At 44.0% G+C, this 25,875-nt stretch overlaps 1 protein-coding gene across 11 annotated transcripts in view; it reads right to left on the bottom strand.

The window, feature by feature from the left end:
- Window positions 1-1,623: 1,623 nt before the first annotated feature.
- Window positions 1,624-25,875, bottom strand: part of roq (RING finger and CCCH-type zinc finger domain-containing protein roquin) — a 151,078-nt gene continuing 126,826 nt past the window's right edge. For all 11 annotated transcript variants that reach the window (XM_065447691.2, XM_065447690.1, XM_065447693.1 and 8 more), the window contains 2 exons: window positions 23,165-23,316; window positions 1,624-3,298 (listed from right to left, as the gene is read on the bottom strand). In XM_065447691.2, coding sequence (XP_065303763.1) covers window positions 3,176-3,298; window positions 23,165-23,316 — 275 coding nt within the window. In that variant the 3' untranslated portion in view covers window positions 1,624-3,175. The remainder of the gene's footprint in view (window positions 3,299-23,164; window positions 23,317-25,875) is intronic.

The raw sequence follows: 25,875 nt of genomic DNA, 5'->3' as shown, positions 1-25,875 counted from the left end.
AAGTGGCAAGTTTGAGGCCAAATTGAAAGTGACACATCATCATCATCATCATCATCATCATCATCATCATCAGCCTGTTTTATGTCCACTGCAGAACAAAGGCCTCTCCTTGCGATCTCCAATTACCCCTGTCCTGCGCCAACAGATTCAAACTAGCATCCACGAATTTCCTAATTTCATCGCACCACCTAGTCTTCTGCCTTCCTCTACTACGCTTCCCTTCTCTTGGTACCCATTCTGTCATCCTAATGGTCCAATGGTTATCTAACCAGCGCATTACGTGACCTGCCCAGCTCCACTTATTTCTCTTGATGTCAATTAGAATATTGTCTATACCCGTTTGCTCTCCGATCCAAACCGCTCTCTTTTTGTCTCTTAACTTTATGCCTAGCAATATTTGTTCCATCGCTCTTTGCGCGGTCCTTAACTTGTTCTCAAGCTTCTTTGTCAGCCTCCAAGTCTCTGCCCCATACGTCAGCACTGGCAAAATGCACTGATTGTGCACCTTCCTTTTCAACGATAATGCTAAGCTTCCAGTCAGGAGCTGGCAATGTCTGCCGTATGCGATCCAACCCATTTTTATCCTTTTCTTTCTCATGATCAGGGTTCCCTGTGGTTAATTGACCTAGGTAAACATACTCCTTCACAGACTCTAGAGACTGACTTGCGATCTTAAACTGTTGTTCCCTTGCCCAGCTATTCATCATTATCTCTGTCTTCTACATATTAATCTTCAACGCCACTCTCACACTCTCTCCATTAAGGTCTTCAATCATTTGTCGTAATTAGTCTGCATTGTTGCTGAATAGAACAATGTCATCCTTATTCCTAAGCCTTGCCAGTTTAATAGCTTGAATACTTCCAAGCACCCAGTGAATAGCATTGGAGAGACTGTGTTTCCCTGTCTGACCCCTTTCTTTATAGCTATCTTCCCGCTTTTCTTGTGTAAAATTAAGGTAGCTGTGGAACCTCTGTAGATATTTTCCAAGGTATTTACGTAAGCCGCCTGTACCTCTATGACTGCTATGACTGCTGGTATCTCTATTGAATCAAATGCCTTTTCGTAATCTATGAAAGTCATATAGAGAGGCTTATTGTACTCTGCAGATTTCTCAATAACCCAATAACATGAATGTGATCCATTGTAGAGTATCATTTCCTGAAACCTACCTGTTCCCTTGATTAGTCAAGTGCTGCCCTTATTCTATTGGAGATTATTTCGGCAAATATTTTATACAACACTAGAAGTTAGCTAATGGACCTATCATTTTTCAATTCTTTGACATTTCCCTCTTTGTGGATTAGTATAATGTTGGCATTCTTCCAGTTCTCTGGGACCCTTGAAGTCGATAGACAGTACGTATAAAGGGCCGTCAGTTTTTCAAGAATTATGTCTCCTCCATCTTTGATCAAATTAACTGTTATTCTATCTTCTCCTGCCGCTTTTCCCTGTTTCATGTCTTGCACGGTCGTTCTAACTTCATCGCTAGTTATAGGAGTTTCTGTATCCTGTTCACTATTGTATTGAATTGAGTCCTCTGGGTACTGCACAGGTTGGTATAGAATTCTTTCGCTGCTTTTCAATACCTTCGAGATTGCTGACGATATCACCCTGCTTGTGCACATGTGCAACCTCATCACATAGCTCATGCTACAATATGTGACAGACTGTCAATGGTCTCAAAGATCTAGATGCCGTTGGCATGAGAGAAGTATGTGTGCGATTTTGGCCTAACGGTTACAGCATCAGGCTGTTGAGCAATTTTTTTTTTATTAAGGAGACCCAAAATGATGCGAGACAAGAACCTACCGACCTACAGCAAAAGTGCCAGTTATAAGCCAAAGTATGCTTCACATTAACGGTGTATTCATGAACCCTGTTCAAACAACTGCTACCAAAGAAATCTCAGCTTCAGTGCACGGTCCAATTTTGAGAAAGCCACAGCTCATGCAGTAGTTTCCCAAAAACTCGCATAAATGTGCCTTTAGCAAAACTGTGCGAGGGAAAGGAATTTCAAGTTCAGTAAAGGTTGTCCAGCAATATCTTAGCATCCTCCTCAACTTCACAAGGTGAGCAGCCCACTGGAAAAAACAAATGGGCCTGCAATCAAGAGTGACAAGCGGTAGTTCTTTTGTGGAAGACTACAGTGCACCCCTCACCAGCCAATAACAATGCTTCCTCATAAAGTCTAGCAACATTCACACCATAATACATTCATTCATACATATGACAAGCATACAAATGAACTAGATTTTGAGGTGCACGTGAAAGTAAAGTGTAAAAAAAAAAAAGAACAATGACGAGGAAACAACAACTACACTTTGAAGATTGTGAACCGGATATACAACACAGAGAAAAGGGCCACTGCCAGCTATTATTACCACAGTTGTGCTCAGCAAAGCAGCGTTTCTTTTCTTGATTTGAAGTACATTTCTTGCTTAATATATTTGATTTAAGCAACATCCCAAGATGTCCCTCAGCCTTAAGTGTCGCATTGCGACCACCCCCAGAATGGCCCCACTTACAAAAGCACACATGCGATGTCTGGCGAGGAACTGACGGATGCGGTGCATTACAACACGCACCAATAATCTGCCACTTCCCACAGGCCTCCCACACATTCTTCAGGACCACTGTTTAAATTTGTGGCAAAACCCACACGCCACTGTGTTTCTAAAACACTGCGCAGTGAGCATGTTTTGGCTAGCCAAGCATGTGCTACAGCATATACACAAAAGAAAAATTTCCAGAGTTTCTTGGGAAATTTCCAAGTCAGTGAGCGGTAGAAGTCTTGGTCATTGACATGCTAGACGACCTGGCACACTGTGCGCCAAGAGCCCTCGTCCACCTCTTTCCCGCTGATCATAACGGCAAACTCGAAGGTTACAAGGGCAGCTTCCTAAGTGGTGGGGTCACAGCCCCGATGTCGCCCTTTCCAGAAATGGAAGGTGCGGCCTGACCTCAGACACATCCAGCAGCGTGGGACTGCTCTTTGCTCTTCCCATATAACGATAATTTGGCTGGCTTCCTCAAGATCCAATGGCCGCGCAAGTATGGTTCAATGACTGTGTGGCTGGGTAGATGCTGCTCCGACACGACGATGACAAGGTCGACACCTTGTCTACAAATGTTTGCGGTGGATGGGGCCCTGTCCGCAGTGGGTGTGGCCCCCTCTCAGTGTCCCTGGTGGGTCCAGCAGTTGTCGGAACAAAACTGTGCCGACTCTTCCAGCTGGTTCAGGAGCCAGGGGCCCACTGACGTTGGCACCTGGGGTTGCCCCGCCCAGGACTCGCTTCCCTGCGCCCAAAAGAAAAAAAGAAAGTGTCACCAGGACGAGCAAGGTCAGCCTAATTTACTGGAAGGTCAAGTTAAAAAGAAATTGGAAAATTGACATCACAGCCTTTATTACAGTGGCCTACACATTGGCGGTGCTTTACAGTATAATGGAACATCGTTAAATTCAAACTCTAAGGGGACCAGAAAATAATTCGAATACAGTTAAACCTCGATATAATGAACTTCAATATAATGAGATTCTCAATATAACGGAGTATTTAAATTTTCATAACATCTTGTCCATAGAACACTAGGTATTTAGAACCTCAATATACCGTATGTATTAGAATCTAGGCCGATAGTTTTTTTCCAAATCATACACAAAACTCTAGGGTCGGCTTAGATTTGAGGATCTTAAGAAATGCGCCTGTTTGTAACTGAAAATAATAAATATGGTCCATAGCTAATGCCATCTATAGTCGGATACAACTTTAAAAAAAGGGGAGGCCCCGCCCAGATGACCGAAGCGGCGAAGTCACCGGCCGTCCGGCGCATGACGTCGGTCCAGAGTGCGCGCCCATTGGTGGATGGTTGTGTGCATCCGCCTCGGAGGAGTAAACGCCCCCTTTTTTCTAAAGTTGTATCCGACTACAGAAAAGTCAATATCGCAGCCACTACTAGCCGGACCAGTAAGCCAGTTGAAGTACACGAGCGATGTCACTTTGACCTGTGTCGTATCGGAGCTGGTTCTATGGTATCAGCGTGGGGTGCGTGCAAGCCCCAGAGGCATAGTAAGCCAGGCAGGACTTCAGCATCACTGAGAAAAACGTCCTTCGTTGCAAAGGGCAACAGGAGATGCTTTTGCGCATGCCACAGTGAGGAGATGACAGCGATAAGGAAGACAAGCGTGCAATAACAGAGAGGAGCTGTTCACCGAGATCGCGCCGCATTTTGACGTGTGCAAGGCCTCACAGTCTGTGCATGCGCATGGGTGCGCAGACGCGAGCTTGCGCGCATCCGCAAGCATACGTGTGGTCTGGACTATAGGGAGAAGGCTAACAGTGGTGATGACGTAGAGTGAGCTTGGCATGCTCATATTAAATAAATGCTCTTATCATTTTGTGAGCGCTGTCCTCACTTTCTTTATTTGGCCTACATTCGACGTAAGTTTTTAAATTTTTTTTTGGCTTCGGACATGCGGGGTTGGCTTAGAATCAGAGTTAGCCTAGGTTCGAGTAATTACGGTAACTGTCTTTGTATGCAATTTCAATCTAATGAAATTTCGTTTCCGTCGCAAAAGAATGCTGAGGCAATAAATGGAAGCTTCCGCAGACACAGATGATCAAATGATTGAATTGCAAACAGCTGTTAGCAAACGCACTTCTCAAATTGCGTGCGGCGTGACAAGAGCGACCGCCAAAGTGAAGTCATATCATGTTTTGTATAAAGTCGAAGTGTGATAAGATCTTCTCGTGCCCTGCACACTTTGTACTTTAGGTGTGAGGGTGAGAAAGGAAGAAGGTGGCTTCAGGAGTGATGCCTTTCTGCGCAAGCAAAGGGAAAGAGGGATGGGTGCGAGCTCACGGCAACGCGATCAAGTGCGCACGAGGGGCAAGGGGGGCAAAGTGGGGGGTAAGTTCGAGCGCATATAGACTTCTGGCGAGTGCCTCGCCCATGGCTGTGCGTGGCTGTAAGTGCGGCTGAGCGCATACACTGCATGTGTAAAGAGTGGACTTGCTGAGACGCCATGGCACCATGTAAGCTGTTTAGTATTGGAGGTTGTGTAACCCCAAGTTTGGGTGACTCGCTGGGGCAAGAGGCAGACGAAGCATCTGTTCCTCACAACCGGTGCTTTTCCCGACAGTGTCGCCTGCACTGGGACGACGCCATCAGCCGTGGGGGCAGAGTGCATGCGAAAGCATGGCTGGCTTCGCTTAATTCGTACCGCCTATGTGAAGATATCATCGATGTAGCAGGAAACTGTATCATTCGTTGCCAACTCCCAAATTCATCACAATGAATTGTTTTCTCATTCTGATTTACTTTTTTGGATTGCCCAATAATCTAGAAAATTTTGTGATCCCTTTCTATGTAAGAAAAATCGATCAGTGACTGTACTTAGTTGCATAAAAGGTCGAATTTCAATACAACGAAATTTCGATATAACGAAGCGAATCATCAATTTTACCTACTTCATTACATCAAGGTTTAACTCTAAAACGGAGTTAGAGCAAAAGAGAGCTCTTTTGAATATCATGCTCGATAATGTACAGTGTTATCACAAGAGACAAGATTATAGGCCCATGCCTGTTTCTTCCCATGTGTCGGGGCAGTGCCCTTATGAACCTGGATTATAGGTTAAGAGTGGTTTAGCACCGACTTTATGGTGCCTATAAAAGCCTATTTCGTTTATTTGCGCCTTTGTAAGCCTATATTGCATTTAGCGCCTGAAAATCCTTCACAGGAGCACTAATTGTGTTTCAAAAGCAAATTCTTCTTTCAGTGAGACCAAGCAGCTTTAGCAGATGCTGTTGCTAAAGCCAAATGCACATGGAAATGCAACTAGCAGACAAGGACTTACGTGACAACATTTATTGATCTTTTGAAGGTATCTCACCATATGCCACCATATAACACTGGAATTCATGGTAAGGTTTGTAATAGTGCACCCAAGACAAGGACAACAGAAGGAATAAAACGACGACACGGCGCTTCTGTTGTCCTTTTCTTGGATGCGGTTACAAACCTTACCATGAATCCCAACCAACTGGCCCAACTTGCCGTTCTGATATAACACTGGTTAGTAATGACAGAAAACGTTCACAAAAAGTCAGTTTCTTTGGCAATGGACATGCAACTCCCATGTTACAGTGAGAGCGGAGATTACAGAGAAAGATGCACATCATTTTGATAAAGGTGAGTTGTTGGCTATAGCATGGAAAGAGTGGTGAGTGTAGAGCACAATGCCAATATTTTATATGGAAGCATGCAAAGTTTGTCGGAACCACTATGGACTGCAGTTGTAGAGAGAACACTTACCCATGGCAGTTCATCTAAGGCAGTAAGCTTTGCCCCACTCTTTTTATTTAAATAAGTGTACATAAGGAGGTACCTAGTGCTGTGTTGACGTGTGATCATAGAAAAAAAAAGCTTTGCAAAGTAACAGTGATATTGAAAGAGCACTTACAGAACGGGTCTCGTGAACAGTTCGCGAGGTGTGACATAGCTACTGCACCATAACGTTTAATGCATCTAATGTGTATTGCAGCACATGTGGAAAAAGTTTGTGCAAGATTGCAGCCTGCGTAAACAAGGAACAAAAGAGGTTTTCTTTTTTTTTTTTTCAGGTCAAAACAATTTTCTAGGTCACAGAGGGGAACACACAAGAATCACGGTAAGTGTGATGCCCTAAAAAAATATGGAAATACAAAAAAAATCACATTCACTTTTGTCGATAATCAACACTTGTTTACATCTATACAAGCTTAATGTGAGTGAGAAGAGCGTATAATATTCAACACTTCTTTTCTTACTGAAGCATTGCTTGACTAATTTATTAGGCACGAATTTTGCTTTGTATCATTAACTATTTAGCGGCTTTCATGGCATATTTTGTGCATATTTTGTGCATGGCATATTTTGGCATAATTCCATGCTTGCTCCACTTGGTGAGATTGTCAGCAGATATTTTGGCTAGTACTGTATTTACTCACATAATGATCACACTTTTTTGTAAAAAAATTGACGCAAATTCAGGGGTGCGATCATTACGCAGGTTATATTTCCAGCAAAAAGGAAAAAAAAATTGTTTTTTTTTTTCATTTCCCATTTGCTGCGGGATTACAACAGGTCAACAAATAGGCGGCTGCTGTTGAATGTAGTGCGGGACACCAAAACAAAGATGGCGGCCGGCGGAGCAAGCCGAGCACGCCGAACGCGATTTCGTTTTTTTCTCGTGAGTACATTACGTGCATTGAAACAGTTCCTTCCGTATCAGTAATGAATAATATCGTTAATATCGACAAGTTTGCGGCAATAATGTAGCCATGTCCACTTTGAGGGTACAGAAACAGATGGGTGCGCTAAGGCTGCCAGTGACATAGAAACACATGGCGGGCATGCTGCGGAAACTGCGGCATTTGTCTTCACTACTATCCTAATACAGCACGTTTCCGCTAAGGGTGGGTGAATATCTTAGCTGTGCTACAAGCGTCGGCGCATAAATAGGTACACTTTTAACGTATCAGTGTAAACGCGGCTACTATCATTGCCACTCACGATTTGTTGTGTGCCCTCAAATGCAGACGAGAAGAATGGAAAGGCGCCTTTTTTGTTGTTGTTGACCCCAACCATTATAAAGCTTACACATAATAAAGGCAAGTTTGGTTGTAGCTTTTTTTTTTTCATGGGCGTGCGGAAAGTGACAAAAGGAATGAAATGGGGCATTTGCTTAAAAATGTTTGGTGCACGCAGACCGCCTGGTTTGTCTTGAAGAGTCGTTTGCGTAGCATTTGACACATTATTAGCTAGACTTGGCACACGACATATCGCTACGGCAAGCTTGGGGTGCGATCATTACACGGGAAAATTTAAAAAAAATTGAATTTTGACGACGAAATTCAGGGGTGCGATTATTACGCGAGTGCAATCATTATGCGAATAAATACTGTATATATGCACTACCTGCACAGTGCGTATGAACTGACGTATTAAACATGCTGGTTGCAGTATGTGGGTTGACAAAAAAGCGGCTGCTCATGTGCCCAATAAAGACCCTTGGTATCGTTGGCTTGCACAATAAGGTCTTTAACTCACAATGAACACTACTTCAGGTCTCTCACCATGAAAATTGACAATGAATCTTCAATAAGAAGTCGTTTCTGAACAATTTTCAGTGCATAATAAAATACACTTCAAGTGCCTGTTTTAGGTGCCTAAAACCCACAATTCTAGCGCCTAAAAATCCAGCCTCTAGTTGTCATGCTCTATAATGTACAGCGCAATACAGTCACTGACCGATAACTCAGATTCTGTGGGGACCACCCAAAAGTCCAAAGTGTCAAATTTATTAACAAATAAGTCTTTATTCCACAACCTGGTTGGTCTGTATTTTGGCCATTGTCATGAGTGGTCACAGATTGGTGGTCATGGCGAAAGTGCTGTCATGAAGACTGAACCGGCCATTCTGTTGTTACAGGTTTTCCTGTGCAATGCACCCATTTCGGCATACACTTCAAGCAAGGAAACAGCCATCGCCAGCTGCGAGGTACGTCGCATCCAAGGAACATCGTGGCAGCTTGCTACTTCTGGACTGGAGCATGCGCACGGAACAGCACCGATAACGATAGTGACATCCCAGCGCAGCAGCTATATAAGTGCAGTCGGCACGCAGCAATCCCGTGGGCATGGCGAAAGTGCTGTCATGAAGACTGAACCGGCCATTCTGTTGTTACAGGTTAGTAAATTTGAGAAGTGCTTCAGAAGTGACGACCGGTTTATTATTGTTCTGCCATGCCCCGAACTATGTGCTTCTTGTGCCCTGGAATGTATTTCCATGTTGCTGATACTGTCTGGTGATGTTGAGCTTAATCCTGGGCCCAAAACAGTTGAAGGAATGCTCGCGGAAATTTTGGAAGGGCAAAAACTAATGAGTGAGGATATAAAACAAGTAAGAACAACACAGGCTACCTTTTCCAACCAGTTAGAAGTCATAAACAAGAAGATATCGGAGATGGAATTGACCATGAGAGCTGTAGAGGAAAATGAAGGAAAAATAGAGCGCCTTCAAACAGAAATTAACAACATAGGTAGTGCTCTGCAGTACAGCCAAGAAAGAATGGCTGATTTAGAAGATCAAAGTCGTAGAAACAATTTAATTGTCTTCGGAATAACGGAGAGTACTACTGAAACGAATGATGAATTAAAAACGCGAGTTCTGCGAGATGTATTTGAGGAGAAACTTGGAGTGAAAGTCAGTACAGTTGGAAGAATTCACAGAATTGGAAGACAACGGACGAATAAATATCAACCAGTTATTGTAAGATTTTTTTACTACAACGAGAAGGCGAAAATATTCCAGAACTGCAGAAAGCTAAAGGGCAGCAGTATATCAGTTGCAGATGATTTTTCCGAGGTGACGCTACGAAAGCGTAAATGCCTTTGGGAAAGTGCAAAAGCTGAAAAGGCCAGAGGAATGAAGGTTCGCCTCGTGCGTGATAAGATCTTGATCGACAACGACACGTTTATCTGGGACGAAGAAAAAAAGTGTCGAAAGAAGGTGGTTAAGGGAGGGTCAAGCTCGCGTATAACAAAGTGACAAAGAGAAAGCAAACCCAGAGATTTGAACTTGATTAATGTCAACGTTCGTAGCCTGGCAAACAAGACAGTCGAATTTGAACACCTTCTTTTACAGTACAAGCCAGATGTCGTTGTTCTCACAGAAACGTGGCTACGCCCCGAAATAAAAGACAGTGAATTAATCCCTCCGGGTTATATCATGATCCGCAAGGACCGTGGAACGCGTGGTGGAGGCGTGGCTGTTGTTTGTAAAGAAGACATTGAGCTGATCGTTCTGGATGACTGCACTAATACTGAAAACATTTGGTGCAGAACAGAGTTTCTAGGCGTTCCTTTTATTATTGCAGCTGTCTATCGACCTCCGGATGCTCCTCTTTCATTTGTACAATGCCTTCAAGATTATATGTGCAACAATGTTCCTCTTAACACTCAAGTCATTATTGCAGGAGATTTCAATTTACCGGGAATAGATTGGGTTGATCTTGCAGTGGGTACTACAGATGTTGCACATTGTGAAGCTTTGTTAAACCTGACTTTCAGTTACGACCTCAAGCAAATAGTTCCTGAAAGTACTAGGGTTACACAGACCTCAGAATCCTTACTTGATCTTGTGCTTATTTAAAGCAATGTACCAGATTGTAGTGTTTCCGTCAAAGACGGAATTTCTGATCATAAAATGGTTTTGCTTTGTGTAAAGGAGGCCGTCCCGACGAAGAATTCAAAGAGGCCAACTATCTGTATAAGAGATTATAGCAACGCCGATGATGTTAGCATCTTAGACTGTCTTGAAATGTCGCTGTACTCGTTCGATGGGGCGACTGACGTCAACATCTTGTGGAATAAGTTTAAGAATACGGTGATCTACTGTCTGGAAAAGTTCGTGCCAAAGCGAATCAAGGTAGTAAAGAAGCGGAATCCTTGGATTAACCGCAATATAATACAGCTTAAACGAAGAATAAGACGCAGAAGTAGGAATAAAGAGAGGAACAAAATGGAGATTTCGCAGCTTTCCCAGACCCTTAAGCACATGCTCGTAACGGCGAAAGAACACTTTTACTCACAGACGCTACCCAATTTCATGAGAGATTCACCACAGCGTTTTTGGCGTCATCTTGCCCCGTCACACGAACAAATACAATATGTCTGCATTGATGGCAACATAATTAACAACTGTGCTCAAATTGCTGAAAAATATAATGAATATTTCCATTCTGTGTTCGCTCCACCGGAGCCATCTTCCACTGACCTTGATGAAAATCGCACCGAGGGTAGGTTGCCTATGCCAGACATCGTTTTCTCTGAAGAGGGGATATATGCACTACTCCTTAACTTAGACACAAAAAAAATCAGCCGGTCCTGATGGCATCCCAAATGAATTTTTAAAACGATACGCGGAATGGATATCTAAGTATCTCTGTATAATTTTTAAGGGGTCCCTAGAGCAGCACAAATTACCATCTGACTGGCTGACAGGTAGAGTTGTCCCCATCTATAAATCCGGCAACAGACCAGGGTGTCTACCAAGTTGACATTTCCAAATTCCCTGAGTTTTCCAGGTTTTCCCTGAGCACCTTTGCGAAATTCCCTGAATGAGCCAGAACCTTGTTTTATGTCAAGACAGGCTGACACCACATTGCCCGATGCTGTCACTCTCTAGTAAGCATGCTGAAACAAAAAAATGACTTAATCCAGTTTGAATAGTAAGGAGTAATATCTATTTTATTTAAAAAGAAAACACAAGGAAGGTGTTAGTAAAATGCACAGCGAAAAAAATGGTAAAGCTCATTCCAAATTGAGTCGAACATTTTCAAATACGAATGAAAAGGAGATGCATACATAAGTAAATATTTTTTAATATCAGCTATTTCTATCAACTGATAGCAAGCTCATCTGTATGAGGACCTGAACTTTGTCACAACTAAGGTTCTCTCTCAGCAGCTGGGAAGTGAACCTCAACTGTCCTGACATACTCTCAGCCTGTACACAACATCTCAGTGTTGGGTTTCACTGCTTAAACAATTTATTTTGGTTTGGATGAGGGACACCTGTGTCTCAGCGTCAGCCAACACTTAGTTTTTTTTAGCTCAAGCTCCTTCAAAAAGGCGCTTGAGCTTGAGCTTGACCCGTTAATTCCTCAATGCGTTGGTCCTTTCTGTTCTCATCCTCCTACTACCACGCTTTCACCACATGGATCATCTGAAGCATCCCCTTGGTCAGTTGTACAGTCAACATTTCATTTTTCGGACTTTCGAGGGGCCGCAAAAAAAAGAAAAAAAAAACGGGCAGTCTGAAAAAAATTAATGCATGTCTTTAACTGCCTTTAAGGGCTAAAATTACCACAGGCACGTCTGAAAAAGCTCTGAAGGCCTGCCAGTATGCTTATTAGGCATATCAGGTCTTGTACTGTGACAGGAGACGGGGTGCACGCATGTGTTTTTAAGGAATACATACTGTGTCCCGTGACAATTGCCCCCTTTCCCACGCTTGTTACGCTTCACCGCCTAACACTAGTGTACTGAGGCGAAGCTAACTTTCGGAGACTGGCATTACGCAACACGCTGTGCTCTGCGAGCTTCAAAGCCAATCGCGAGGATTAAAAAGGCGGAGTCGGTGCCATTGGTGATAGCGGCGAATTATTTCAATGAAAAACACGGCACCGCACGGCAAGAAGCTTAATAGCGAACATAGAAGCAGCTAGGCCTAACGTTGCCGCGGTCGTGGGGCTGCCAGCGGATCTGCCTGCGAGAGTGCCGGTTCGAGGCGGCGAGATAATCAAAATAGCGGCGGTGGCGGCTTTGATTAATGCCATTTCAGACCTGCAGTCAGGGCAATATGCACTGACTATATGGAGTACGTGGTGGTGCCGCAAAACCGTGCAAATTATCGGGCATGTCCGAAAAATCGGGCGTCTAGAAAATCGGTCGTTAACTACTCTGGCAATACATCGTGCCGATGACACGGCATCAATGACGATTCGTTGCGATTCCTCTGTTACTGGAGCCAGCATTAACACGACTTTCGTTCCCTTTCAATAAAGTTACAGCTAATTTTCCCTGATAGAAGCACAAATTCCCTGAGTTTTCCCTGAGTTTTTCCAGACTGTTCAAATTCCCTGAGAATTCCCGGTTTTCCCGGTTTTCCCGGTTAGTAGACACCCTGCAGACAAAGCATCGAAAATTATAGGCCCATTTCAATTACCTCTACATGCTGCAAGATCATGGAGCATGTAATATCAAAAAGCTTGTTCAAATATTTGGAAAATGCTAATATCCTTCTTCCTAACCAACATGGTTTTAGGCAAAAATTGTCAACGGTTACCCAACTCACCGAAACCATACACGATTTTTCAAGCGTACTTAACGAGAAAGGTCAGTTAGATGCTGTTTGCCTCGATTTTTCAAAAGCGTTCGACCGCGTTCCACACCCAGAACTTCTTGATAAACTGCTTAGTCTCGGCATTAACATAAACATTGTCAAATGGATTCAATCATATTTAGTAAGAACACAGTTTGTGGAAGTGAATGGTGCGACATCCGGAGTGTTGCCTGTAACGTCAGGAGTCCCTCAGGGATTGGTGCTGGGCCCTGTCCTTTTTCTCAGTTATATAAACGACATTGCAGACCAGATTAACCCCGTTATCAAAGTTCGACTTTTTGCAGATGACTGCTTAATGTATACCACAGTATCCAGCCGCCATGACCAGATCGTCTTAAATTCCGCATTAAAAAGAATTAGCGACTGGTGTAATAAGTGGAAAATGAAAATAAACTACAGCAAGACTAAGTATATAAGGGTAACCAAGAAGATAAAAAATATACACTCCTTCGATTATGAGATAGATGGTAAGGTCGTAAGCCGCGAAAATCACATTAAGTACCTCGGAATTACCATATCCAGTGACCTCAACTGGAAAGCACACATAACGAACATATGCTCATCAGCTGAAAAAAAGCTCTGGTACTTGAGGCGAAAGTTAAAGCTTGCTCCTCAGCAAGCTAAATTAGCTGCATATTTAACGCTTGTTCGTCCTACATTAGAGTACGCAAGCGTCGTGTGGGATCCGTATAAAAAAACCCTGGTAGATAGAATTGAAAAACTTCAAAGAAGAGCGGCAAGATTCATCTTGTCAAAATATCGTTCAACGGACTCCGCAACTGAAATGCTTAGCAAGCTCAACCTACCGCCACTTTTCGAACGCAGAAGGATAGCTAGACTGAAATTTCTTTACCTGATTCGCCATAACTGGTTTAACCTTAATACACAGCAGTACATAAAACAGCATCTGTCTCGAACAGTACGAAGCAGCAACCTAGAGCAAATTCAACCCATTCCAGCACGAATAGATACACACAACTACTCGTTTTTCCCCAGAACAATAGAGGAATGGAACGCACTACCGCCTGAATTACTAACAGTAGACAATGTAAATAAATTTGAAACCACACTAACAAAATTCTTTACTTCGGCTAGAAGTACATAACTACTGCTTTAATAATGGTACTTGTCTTACTTATGTTCCTGGTTCTAACACACACGATAATTCCAGCGGCAATGGTACAATTAATACCACCCTACTGCAATTTGTTTTTGCTGCTTCTTGATTTGCATTGTGCATTTGCCTGTGAGTATGCCTTATTTTGTCTATTTTGTCTGTTCTACACTGCGGCAGTGCTGCTATCTTGTATTGTTGTCTTGAAACCACCCTGTAACGGCCTTCGGCCAACAGTATTGTTAAATAAATAAAATAAATAAATAAATGAAAGTACAGGCGCCAAATGCATCAAATCTCCGTTTACTGTAACTTAAACAGAGGCCAACCACATTCTGATAGGCATATGATCACAGGTTTCTATGCAGCAGCCACTGTCCATCGAAATTGCTGCCTTCTTGAAAGGAGAGCACGGAACTGCCACCAATTTAAGCTGCCTGGTAACTGCGACCCCCCAAATTCACAAGAGCAGCCAAAGAAGTCACCCAAGACAGTGTCACAATTTAACACGTCAAGAAATAATCTGACATGCAGAACTTGCATGACAAACCGCAAATGCCATGCAAATGCAGTTATTTTACAACTTAGGGGCTTTGTTTTGGCTAGTGCCATGGTTCGGGTGGAGTCGACTAGGCTTCATTACTTTCAGCATCAAGGTGGCACCGGCAACGTATCAAACATTTTTTTTCTGCACAACATGTCAGAATTATTGAGCGGAGCACTCTTAAGATGTCTGAAGTTTCAGAAAAACTGTCAGAATTATCACTTGGCGACTGTACAGTATCAGCAATGGTGCCTTACCATACATTTTTGGAAGAACTGTCTCGGAAATTACAAATCACCGAGCGAGTGCAACTAGAGTCATACCAGCTTATAACAATCCCTGATATAACAACTTATTGGTTATAATGACCAAATTTCACTGCATTTATGTTTCTGACCCTGCCTATTAAAAACGGCATCCAGATATAACGAACATTCTAAAAATCTGCTAACTGTCACAATGAACCCTTTAAATTTGATCTTGGCAAAAAGAAGACAAATGCGAAATTCCAAAGCATGAAAGTGCGACCGAACTGACTGAAAAAGCCTGCCTCACTCCAACCAAGGTTCATTGGTACAACCAAAACAAAGATATGACCGCTGAGATAAACAAGTGGTGCTTTTTTTTTGTTCCATGTATTTTGCATTCTTTTTTCATTTGGAGCACAAGCCCAGTAGCCAGTTTTACAGTCAACGGCCGATTTTTGGGATGCACAATTTTTCAAACATGCCCAATAATTCGGGCACCTTCGCGGCACCGCCACGTACACCACAGAGTCAATGTATAAGAACGTCACAAATTTTGGACGCAAAAAACCTTCGCCATCCGATTTTCTGGACTTTTTGTCATGACCACAGGTCTGAAATGGCATTAATTGTATCCACCATTGCTGCCATTTAGATTACCTCGCCTCATCAAACCAGTGCTCTCGCACGCAGATGCTCTGGCAGCTGTGGCAACCACCGCAGCAATGCTAGGCCTAGCTACTCCGACGTTTGCTACCAAGCTTCTTTCCGTTCAGTGCAGTGTTTTCCATTAAACCAATTCGCCACAGTTGTCAATGACGCCGACTCCTCCTTTGTAATCCTCGTCAATGTCTTGGAAGCTCGAGAAGCATGGTGCATTGCATAATGCCGGTTCCCAAAACTCAGCTTGTTTCAGTACAGCAGTGTTATGCAGCGACGCGTACACGAAGTACTGTGGTGAAGCATACTAACAATGGGAAGGGGAAATTATCAAGGGACATGGCATGATTCCTTATACACACGTGCACCCACTGTCTCCTATCATAGTACGTGCACCGATGTGCCTAATATGTGTACTGGCAGGCCTTCAGAACTATTTCAGACGTGCGTGTGGCAATTTGAGCCCTTGGGTGCTGTAAAAGGCATTCATTCGTTTCTTCAGTATGCATTTTTCAGACGTTTTTGCAGCCCCTAGGCAGCCCGAAAAATCGGACACTGACTTGTTATAATTATTGCATGAAGCGAACATTGCACTAAGCGGTTTATGTTACCATAGAACACAAGTTAATGGTGTGGTGGCTGCCTATTGTTATAGTCAAACCTGAATACTATAATGAACCATGATTTAACAAAATTAGCGATGTAAAGAACTATTTCCCGATCTTAGTACCATTGAAAACATGATTGACCGTGATTTACCAGAGTAATTTCATGATACAGTTTCGATTTAACGAACTCATGGCTGATTGGAAGCGCACAAACACACACAACAAAGAATGAGACCTAATGAGTGCGACAACACACAACAACAAGTTTTCAGCCATTTCAAACATGTACTTGGAGCCTGTTTAGCAAGTACATCTGTCAGAATTAAAAACATCGGCCAAGGCAAAAGTTATGTCAACCGTCCTTCTGCATGAAAAGTTCGAGTGGCAGAAAAGCCGTCAACCATGCATGCCAGGATGTGGTAGGCAGGATACACCGCTGCACCGTCTGTGGCATTGCTAAAAAAATTGAGGAGGCTGCGGTGCACATGGCATAGACTTAATATAACCACCTCTAGAGGAAAAGCTCCCCACAGCACCCAAGCATTGAAATTGGTAACCACAAGGGCACAGCTGTGTTGCTACTCTGTGCAGGCGCACAGTCGACAAGATACAATTCAGACGAGACACGCAATAAATGCGATCATGAGCATTGAGTTGAATTATGGGGTTTAACGTGCCAAAACCACTTTCTGATTATGAGGCACGCCGTAGTAGAGGACTCCGGAAATTTGGACCACCTGGGGTTCTTTAATGTGCACCTAATCTAAGTACACGGGCGTTTTCGCATTTCGCCCCCATCGAAATGCGGCCGCCGCGGCCGGGATTCGATCCCGCGACCTCGTGCTCAGCAACCCAACAGATCATGAGCATCCCCAGTGTTGTGGCACCATCTAATTAAGGCGGCTGCAAACGCATCTTCACCCGCACTGTAAATTCTACATCAAAATTTTATAAATAGCCATCAGATCTTCCTGAAAGTAACCCGTAGCTGATCAAATAAGTGATAAAAATGTTAAAGTTATAATAGGTAACAATAGATAAACTGGTTTACATGGAAATATTGCAGCCATGAGTAGCGGTGCCTTCTTGGGAAGGTATTCTCAGACGACCATTTTCAATGATACTATCGCCTTCACATGATGCATTGCTCAACCAGCCAATCAGCTCATCCAATTTTGCCCAACCAGCCAATCAGCGTGTGCCTGATGGCTGAGGCGATAGTATTGCTGAAAGTAATTGTCACAGAACAGATCCCCTGTTCGCCATTTCCTGGATGCTGGTCGCTCTCAAATGGCAGTTCGCTCGCACATGCAGTAAACCAGTTTACTCGAGGGTTTCCTGGCATGCAGTAAACCCTTGTTATAATGAGGTGAAAGGAACAGCGAAAAAATTCGGTACAAGTGGTAATTCAATAAGAACGACCAATCCATAAAAGCTAAAAAAGCAGAGGTAAAATAGCACAACTCCGTGGAAATCTAATACGGCTGTCAGGTGGCACTTTTTTGGTCATGATCGAGCCAAACTGGGATCGACTTTTTTTGGTCGCAATTGGCTCCTTTGCACAGGCTGCGGGAGGGAGCCAATAGGGTTCGGTTGACTGGGCACACTGGGTGCGCTACACGGAAGACGGCGGTGCGGAGTACCATTTACCTGTTCCATTTCACAGTACTTCTACAAAACCTCGGCCATAGTAACTGCAGCCCCATGGCGGTGCCAACGCTCGCAGCTGATAGTGCGCTGGCGCAGCATGTATGAAAAGAGCGCATGGACAGAGAGGGTCACTCGCTCACTCGGTGTGAAGAAGCTCCCTGAATAAATATAAAATCTAAAATAATTCCTTGAGTTTTCCCTGAGTATTTCCAGACTATTCAAAATCCTTGAGAATTCCCGGTTCTCCTGGTTGGTAAACCCCCTGGTATAAAAACTAGATGTGACAGAGTGAAATGCCTGTCAAAGTTCTATGCAGCTGCAGTAGGGTCTCCGACACAACAAGCGTCGGGCCGGTGTGCAGGGCCACTTATTCAGGTGAAGACGGCGGCGACACCAACTTTTCAACAAAAAAAGTCTCAGCAAGAAGCCCGTGCTGGACACACTCCCACCATCTAGTAAAAACTTCATTTTTGATGAAATTGACGCCATTTTTGCAGCGCTTGTGACTGCAATATTACAGTTACGATGCTGCATTACCCTGTGGCCTTTTGCGCTTCAACTACATTCATTCGCAACTTTATGGCGACACAGAATGTTCAATATGATGGCCGCTTCGAGAGAGGAGTAATTTCGATGGCTGAGGAGCTGGGAAACTCCTCGTCGGCTCAATGTCAATGAGTCAAAAATTCTCGGATGGTGGCACTAATGGGAAGCCCTCTGTAAATGCGGGGCCAGTCGGAAGGGGCTCATAGTAGCCTGGTACTGTCCCTGAATTTGGTTGTGCAGTCTTTTTCGAAGTACTTACTCTCAAGCGAACATGAAGGCACGGATGATTTGATTTTCCGGCAATCGCTTTTGAAAATAGTTTCACTTTCACGAGACTTGGCTTGTTTTGGCACCAAACCCCTCAAAGTATACAGCCAAAAGCTCTCTTCAGGGTGTCTACCAAGTTGGCATTTCCAAATTCCCCAAGTTTTTCAGGTTTTCCTTGAGTGCCTTTGCAAAATTCCCTGAGTGACCCAGAACTTTTTTATGTCAAGATGGGCTGACACCATGTCGCCCGATGCTGTCACTCTCTAGCAAGCATGTTGAAAAATAAAAAGACTATGTAATCCACTTTTAATAGTGAGGAGTAGCGTTTATTTTACTCCAAAAGAGAACGGTAGGGAGGGGTTAGTAAAATGCACAGAGAATAAAATATCTTCAAAAGAAATGGTAAAACCTATTGCAAATCAAGTCGAACATTATCAAATACGAATAAAAAGGAGAAGCATGCAGAAGCAAATATTTTCAAATATGAACTATTTCTATCAACTGATGGCAAGCTCGTTGGTGTGAAGTTCGAAGTTTATCACAAGTGAGATTCTCTCACAACAGCTGGTAAGTCAACCTCAGCTGTCCTGACATACTCTCAACATGCGCACGATGCCCGAGTGTTGCGTTTCACTGCTTTAAAGAGTTTATTTTGGTTTATATGAGGGCACCTGCATCTCGGCGTAAGCCAACACTGTTTTTTGAGCTCAAGCTCCTTCAAAGAAGAGGCGGCACACTTCCTTTCCTGTTCATTCCTCGATGCATAAATTTTTTATGTTCTAGTCCTCCTTTTGCTGCGCCTTCGCTCCCCGGACCATTTGAAGCATTCTCTTGGTCAGTTGCACAGTCAATGTCTGACTTTTCGGACTCCCTAAGGGCCGCGAAAACGTCCGAAAAATCGGACAGTTTGAAAAAATTGAATGCATGTCTTTTATTGCCCTTAAGGGCTCAAATCACCACAGGCACATCCGAAAAAGCTCTGAAGGCCTGCCAGTACACTCATTAGGCATATCTGTGCTCATACTGTTACAGGAGACGGTGGGTGCATGCGTATATAATTAGGGAATACGTACCGAGTTCCATGACAATTGACGCTTGCTACGCTTCACTGCAATACTTTTGCATATGCTTCACAGTGTAACATTGCTGTATTGAGGCGAAGCTGACTTTCGGGAACCGGCATTATGCAACGCCACTGCGCTTTCCTAGCTTCGAAGCCAACTGCGAAGATTACAAAGGCGAAATCGGCGCCACTGCTGACAGCGATGAATTCTTTCAATGAAAAAACACGGCACTAAACGGCAAGAAGCTTAATAGCAAACGTCGAAGCAGCTAGTCCTAGCGTTGCCGCAGTGGTGGCTACAGCTGCCAGCAGATCTGCGTGCGAGAGCGCCGATTCGAGGCGGCGAGGTATTCAAAACGGCAGCGGTGGTGGCTTTGCTGCTGTTTCGGAGCTGCGGTGATGGCAAAAAGTCCGGAAAATCGAACGGCACAGAGTTCCTGCGTCCAAAATTTCAGATACGCTTTCACAGACGTTCTTATACTGGGGTACCTAGGTAGTGGTTTTGTGTAACCGCCCGAATTATTGGGCATCCGGAAAGTTCACTGTACACTGGCAACTCCTCCAGCCAACAACACAGCATTAAAAGACAATTTGTTGAGATTCCTCTCTGTTACTCAAGCCAGCATTACCGCGATTTTCATTCCCTTGCAATAAAGTTACAGCTAATTTTCCCTGACAGAAGCACAAATTCTCTGACAATTCCCAGTTTTCCCAGTTGGTAGAAACCCTGCACTAGCACTGATAATGAGCTTGGCATATCTTCAGAAACACTTGTCGGAGACACTTTCAGTGCCGAGTCACGAAAAATTTCATGAAAGTGAACATCTCCCAAAGTGTTTGTTCGAGAATACCGCCCATGGAAAGCTCAGTCTCCTTCTCAAATGTCAATAAGTGAAGAGAATTTATTTCCAAACTGATTTCTTGAATAAAGATAGCATGGGCACTATAACGTAAAACTATTCCAATATGTTTTTATTCCAATCTCCTGACGTCAATTAGCATAACCACAGATGCAAGCATTGGGCGGTGACCCGCAGGGTTGTCTCAACAGACCAATTAAATGCTCTTTTCGTTCATAGGCGGTCACTTTTGTTTGCTTTAAAAACGAATAACATTGCCTAAAGTGAGTGGCTTGTCTTATCTAATTGGCTCACAAGAGGCAAGGAGCACGCTCAAGTGGAGAGGGATTCGATGTGGCCGAGCCACTGCAATGAAAATCGATAACCGGATAAAGAGAGTGGTGCTGGCATCTGCGATTGGTCCGCTTTCCCTTATTTAGATTGAGGTGGCTGGTCAAAAATCGCAGTGGCATGCAATGGAAGGTTAAGAATGCCACTAAAACGGATCCTCAGCAATGAAGAATTGGCAGAGCAAGGTCATAAACGTACCAAAAGTGCTCGAAAACGTTACACAGCCCTGCAAAAAGTTTTATTGTATGCAAATAAACCCCTGCTCTCCGGCATGTTCAAGTAGCCAGTGCCTGGGCACATCAGTGGCAGCCATCTTTTATTCCTTTCGGAACAGGGCAGTCTGTGGCTATTCAGAAAAAAAAAAACAGTTTTGTTCGGCATATTAATGCATCTTTAAAGCCATCCTCAGTCGTCCTTTGCATCATCCTCAATTTAAGTAGAACCCTTTTCAGAAACCTGGAGGCTTACCAAAAGGGTTCTACGTAAATTGAGGACAACACAACGAGCTATGGAAAGAAGAATGTAATGGGTGTAATGTTAAGGGTAAGAAGAGAGCAGATTGGGTGAGGGAACAAATGCGAGTTAATGACATCTTAGTTGAAATCAAGAAAAAGAAATGGGCATGGGCAGGGCATGTAATGAGGAGGGAAGATAACCAATGGTCATTAACCCTTTCGCTGTCACGGACGTACCGGTACGTCATCGCGCTTCCCCCCCAAAACTGTCACTGACGTACCGGTACGTTCTCTATCGTGCGTTCAAAATTTCGCGCCAGAGCGCAAAGCTGGCGCTCCTGGATTGGCCACGCACTCTGTTGACTCTTTCTACAAGTTCGTATATTCGCCCCGACCTGTGTTACTCCATGTATTGAAGAGTAGGGCGCGACGGCCACTCCCCACTTTCTCTTTGCTGAGTGGCGCGGTGGCTCCGTGTTCGCTGTATCATGCGTCGCGCGCGTGTGGTTATAGGTTCAAGGGTTGTTCTGCCGTCTCCGCTGGTTTGAAGGTTTTTATTTTTCTTCTGTTGGTGTGCCTGCTATGGCGCGTCAAGTTCAGGCGCACGTGCCATTGCCTCTCCGAAAAGAGCGACTCGTTGCTGCTTTCGCTCTCTCGCCGCACCCTCGCTTTCGACTTGCAGCAGTAAACGTAAAGCCCTTCGAACTTTGTTTAGCCTTTTTCCATCTCTCTCTGTCATCTTGATCACGCAACGTCCCATTTATCTCCGTTGTACGGGCGACTGAAAGCGCATCCTCCCTGCGCGCGGTTACTTTCGGATGGCTCAGCGCGCGGGACCTTCGTCTGCTCATTGGAGCGGTGGCTCAATTCCGATTCAGAATACGAGCCGAGCTCGGATTCGGACTCAGACAGAGTCGCATGCGAGGAAGAGGGTTCCGCATCGTCAGATTCGGGTGTTGAAGGGATTTTATAGTCAGGCTGATGATGATGATGATGATGTTTACTAACAACAGCTGCAGAACACTGAAATGCGTATATTACATTGACTATGTTATTTGTATACCAATCATAATCAAAAATAAATTGCTATGTTCATTCCCTGTTATGCTCGTTCCCTGAAACCAAGCCGACACTGGGGGTGCGTCACGGTCAGAAACGTCCGACAGCGAAAGGGTTAAGGGTTACGGACTGGATTCCAAGAGAAGGGAAGCGTAGCAGGGGGCGGCAGAAAGTTAGCTGGGCGCATGAGATGAAGAAGTTTGCAGGGACAGCATGGCCACAATTAGCACATGACCAGGGTAGTTAGAGAAGTAACGGAGAGGCCTTTGCCCTGCAGTGGGCGTAATCAGGCTGATGATGATGAAAGTGCACACGTCACTTTGACACGGTTTTCGTGGTTTTGTGACGTTGCATGATAGGCGGGTGAAGTGGGTGCAGGCCAAAAATTTCTCACCAATAGCTGTGAGCTAATGGTGAAATGGCGTCGAATCAGAAATAACTATCTTTCTTTTGTTTGGTCCAATCATGCATAATCAGTATGTCGCGTCATATCAGACGGGGAGCCATCGCGGTTTCCGTGACGTCGCGTGACAGACGAAGTGGGGGTGTTTGAAAAAAATTGGAAAAAGAATTGGAATTAAAAAGTTTGGAATAGCTTTACGTTATAGCGGCCCCCATATCTTTTCGTTCATCTCGCATTACGTTCGCAGTTGCGTTACATTCGAGTAAATACTGTATGTTGCATGCTGATATGTTGTAACAGGTGTGGACTGTACTCCACGAGGAAAGAGCGCAGGCAATGTCTCGGGGATGGGCGATGACTCGAGGCATTATGCGAACAGCTGCCCAATGCCGATTAACACAGGGCACTTACCTTAGTCGGGGGTGCGACGAGTGCCGGCGGAGCGGCCAGCAGGGCTCCCGTAGAGGGGGTGAAAGGGGGTGCACCCTTGATAGGGAACAGCAGCGGGGGGGGAGGATCAGCAAGAGCTCCACACGCCAGGTCACTTGAGAGAAGGGCAAAACCTGTTGTGGCAAAGGAGAAAAAAAAGTCACAATGGCACCAAATCTTGCTGACCCCTTCCACATATTTGTAATAATAATGATAATTAATTAAAACAGGAATCCCAATTTCTTACATGTGCACAATCAATGTTTCAATCAGGAGGTCAATTTCACTGCACAAACACCAAGTACATTGGAACCCCGTTGATACATTCCTCGCTGCATTTTCCCAGCAGCTACATTGCATTTTCATAGTCCCAACCTAAAATTTCGACATGAAGTGACTGCCATTTTTTCATGAGCATCTGTTTTCACTGTTATTTTCTATTATAGCTTATTACACACTTTCTGCTAGCTATTGTACAACTTTATGGTGTTATGAGATGTGCCATCTTATTGCAGGCACCTGCATCCATTCCACTTGTTGGTTTTTCCTTTGCTAACTATTGTGTCACCTTGCTTTATGTATACCATAACACTCTGCTTATATCGACACAGTCTTGTTCCTTCCAACTCTATATTGCTTCCACTTGCAAATATTGTTACGCGAAGAACGATTCAGTAAGACGAGCAACTATTTACAGGTTATATTTACAACAGCGGTTGCCGCACTGACCAGTTAGATTCACAGCGCTAGCCCAGTTCGCTCTTCCTCCTTTTTTCTCGAGTGATGGCACCCACGCACCTCGTTCAAACAATCAAATACCACACGCGTGTAGCATAATCCACCGGCGGCAGAAGCGACGTCCCGGAGCGTCTAAATGGGTCTCCACGCCAAATCAACCAGCGCTTTTTCTATCATCACAGATGTAGCTGCAAAAATTTCCACGTGTTCGTTGGTGTTCAAAACTCATCCTCCACGTTTATTCTTTCTTGCCAAAATTTTTTTAGAATTTTCACGACAACTTGTTTTTCCTGCCAAGCTGAGCTAGACGGCATCAATCAACATTTTGTCTCAGCATGATCCACTCCTTCAAATTGTGGTTATGGTTACCCAAAGATGTGATGTGACTGCAAAAATTGCCGATTTTATAAATATTTGAATGCTTCGATTGGTTCTGGCACTAGCAAAAGCGTGTAAAATTGCAAAGCTTGAGTGTTTTTCTCGGAACGTATAAAAACCTACTAGTCACATATAAAATATATACTGGTAGCCCAGTCAACATAGTACAGCTGAAAATTATTTAAAGTATCGAAGGTTTAGCAGTTCGCATGGAAAGAAATTGTAAAATTCTATTTTTTCACAAGAAGCTCCATATTCAATGTAAAAAGAAGGTGCTTTGGTGATTGGCCTAAATATATATGCATTACATCATTAGAGATAGCCCTACATGTCTGCTATGCATGTGGGAATTTATAAAAAGGTATTCTTTAAACGCAAGAAATGTGTTTTTTTAATTTTCGTGTCAGCACCGGCCTTTTGCCGATGGAAGTCAAGCTAGGTAGAGCACTGATTCCGGTGCTCCTCAGCCCAGGCTTGCTGATCTTGGATCCAGACGGCAAAGCTAGCATCGTCTTTGACGCAGACGAAAGGGAAACGGTGTGATCATCTGAATTTCATTGCGAACAGACGCACGCTTCAGCGCAATGCAGCTTATGCATGGTGTGCCACGTAAACCATGCTCTAATTGCACATAGAACTTCACGACCGCTTAATTTCCCCAGAGAGTCCTGCACATTTGAAAGGTATGTTTCATACATTAATAAACTGAAATATTTGCACATAAGTATAAATTAGGAATGAAGTAACAAAACAAAGGACACCGACCAACAGAAGTGCTAAAAAATGAATAAATACAAAAGACGTTTTGGCTTCGCTACGGAAGCCTTGTTCACAATGGGATGACTGAAGGTTCATGGAAGCTTATGCATACTTCAGAACGTGACGTAAGCAGCACGTGTATGACGGGGGGAGGGTTCCCTCATTTCGATTGAGCGTGTGACGCGTTTTTTGTATCTCCAGAGATTCCAGATAGAGCTGCGATTTCAGGTTTCTTTCTTGGCCAATAATTCTCGAGCGATCCTAGTCAATTCATTATGCAAAATAGAAGTGAGGCGTGCAGACAGGACACAAGAGTAGAGAGGTGGACAACACGAACACCGACTATCAACTGAAGGGAGCACTGAGGCGAAAAATGAAAGACACAAAACTCATCTGCGCATGCTCAGGAATGGTAACACCACGTGTCAATCGGGTACACGTGCTGGTCTACGTGAGAGATAACTGTTATGGCACTTAATCTCTTCCTTATGTAAAGTAATCGAAGGCTGACTCACGCACGCACTTCCACCATTATAGATATGCCATGCCTCTACCATAAGACGCGTATCTTCATTCTTATGCCTGTACAGTATCGCGCATTCATCTAACTTTGGCTTGCAGTTACAATCTCGGCAATGTAGCGAAAGATTAGAAGGCGATCGTGCCTTCGTCGTGCCGATCGTCGTGCCTTAAGTCTTCCCTCACAAGATCTTGCATGCACAAAATGAGCGCCAGTTTTAATACGCAGGTCCGGCGCCTTTTAGAAGCAGGATATCCTAATGTAGCGGTGGCCACTGTAGCTGAGTGCCTAAAGAAGT

Source organism: Dermacentor albipictus, unplaced genomic scaffold (assembly GCF_038994185.2).
Source record: "Dermacentor albipictus isolate Rhodes 1998 colony unplaced genomic scaffold, USDA_Dalb.pri_finalv2 scaffold_14, whole genome shotgun sequence".
NCBI classification, from domain to species: domain Eukaryota; kingdom Metazoa; phylum Arthropoda; class Arachnida; order Ixodida; family Ixodidae; genus Dermacentor; species Dermacentor albipictus.
This window is presented reverse-complemented; position numbering and strand designations above follow the sequence as displayed.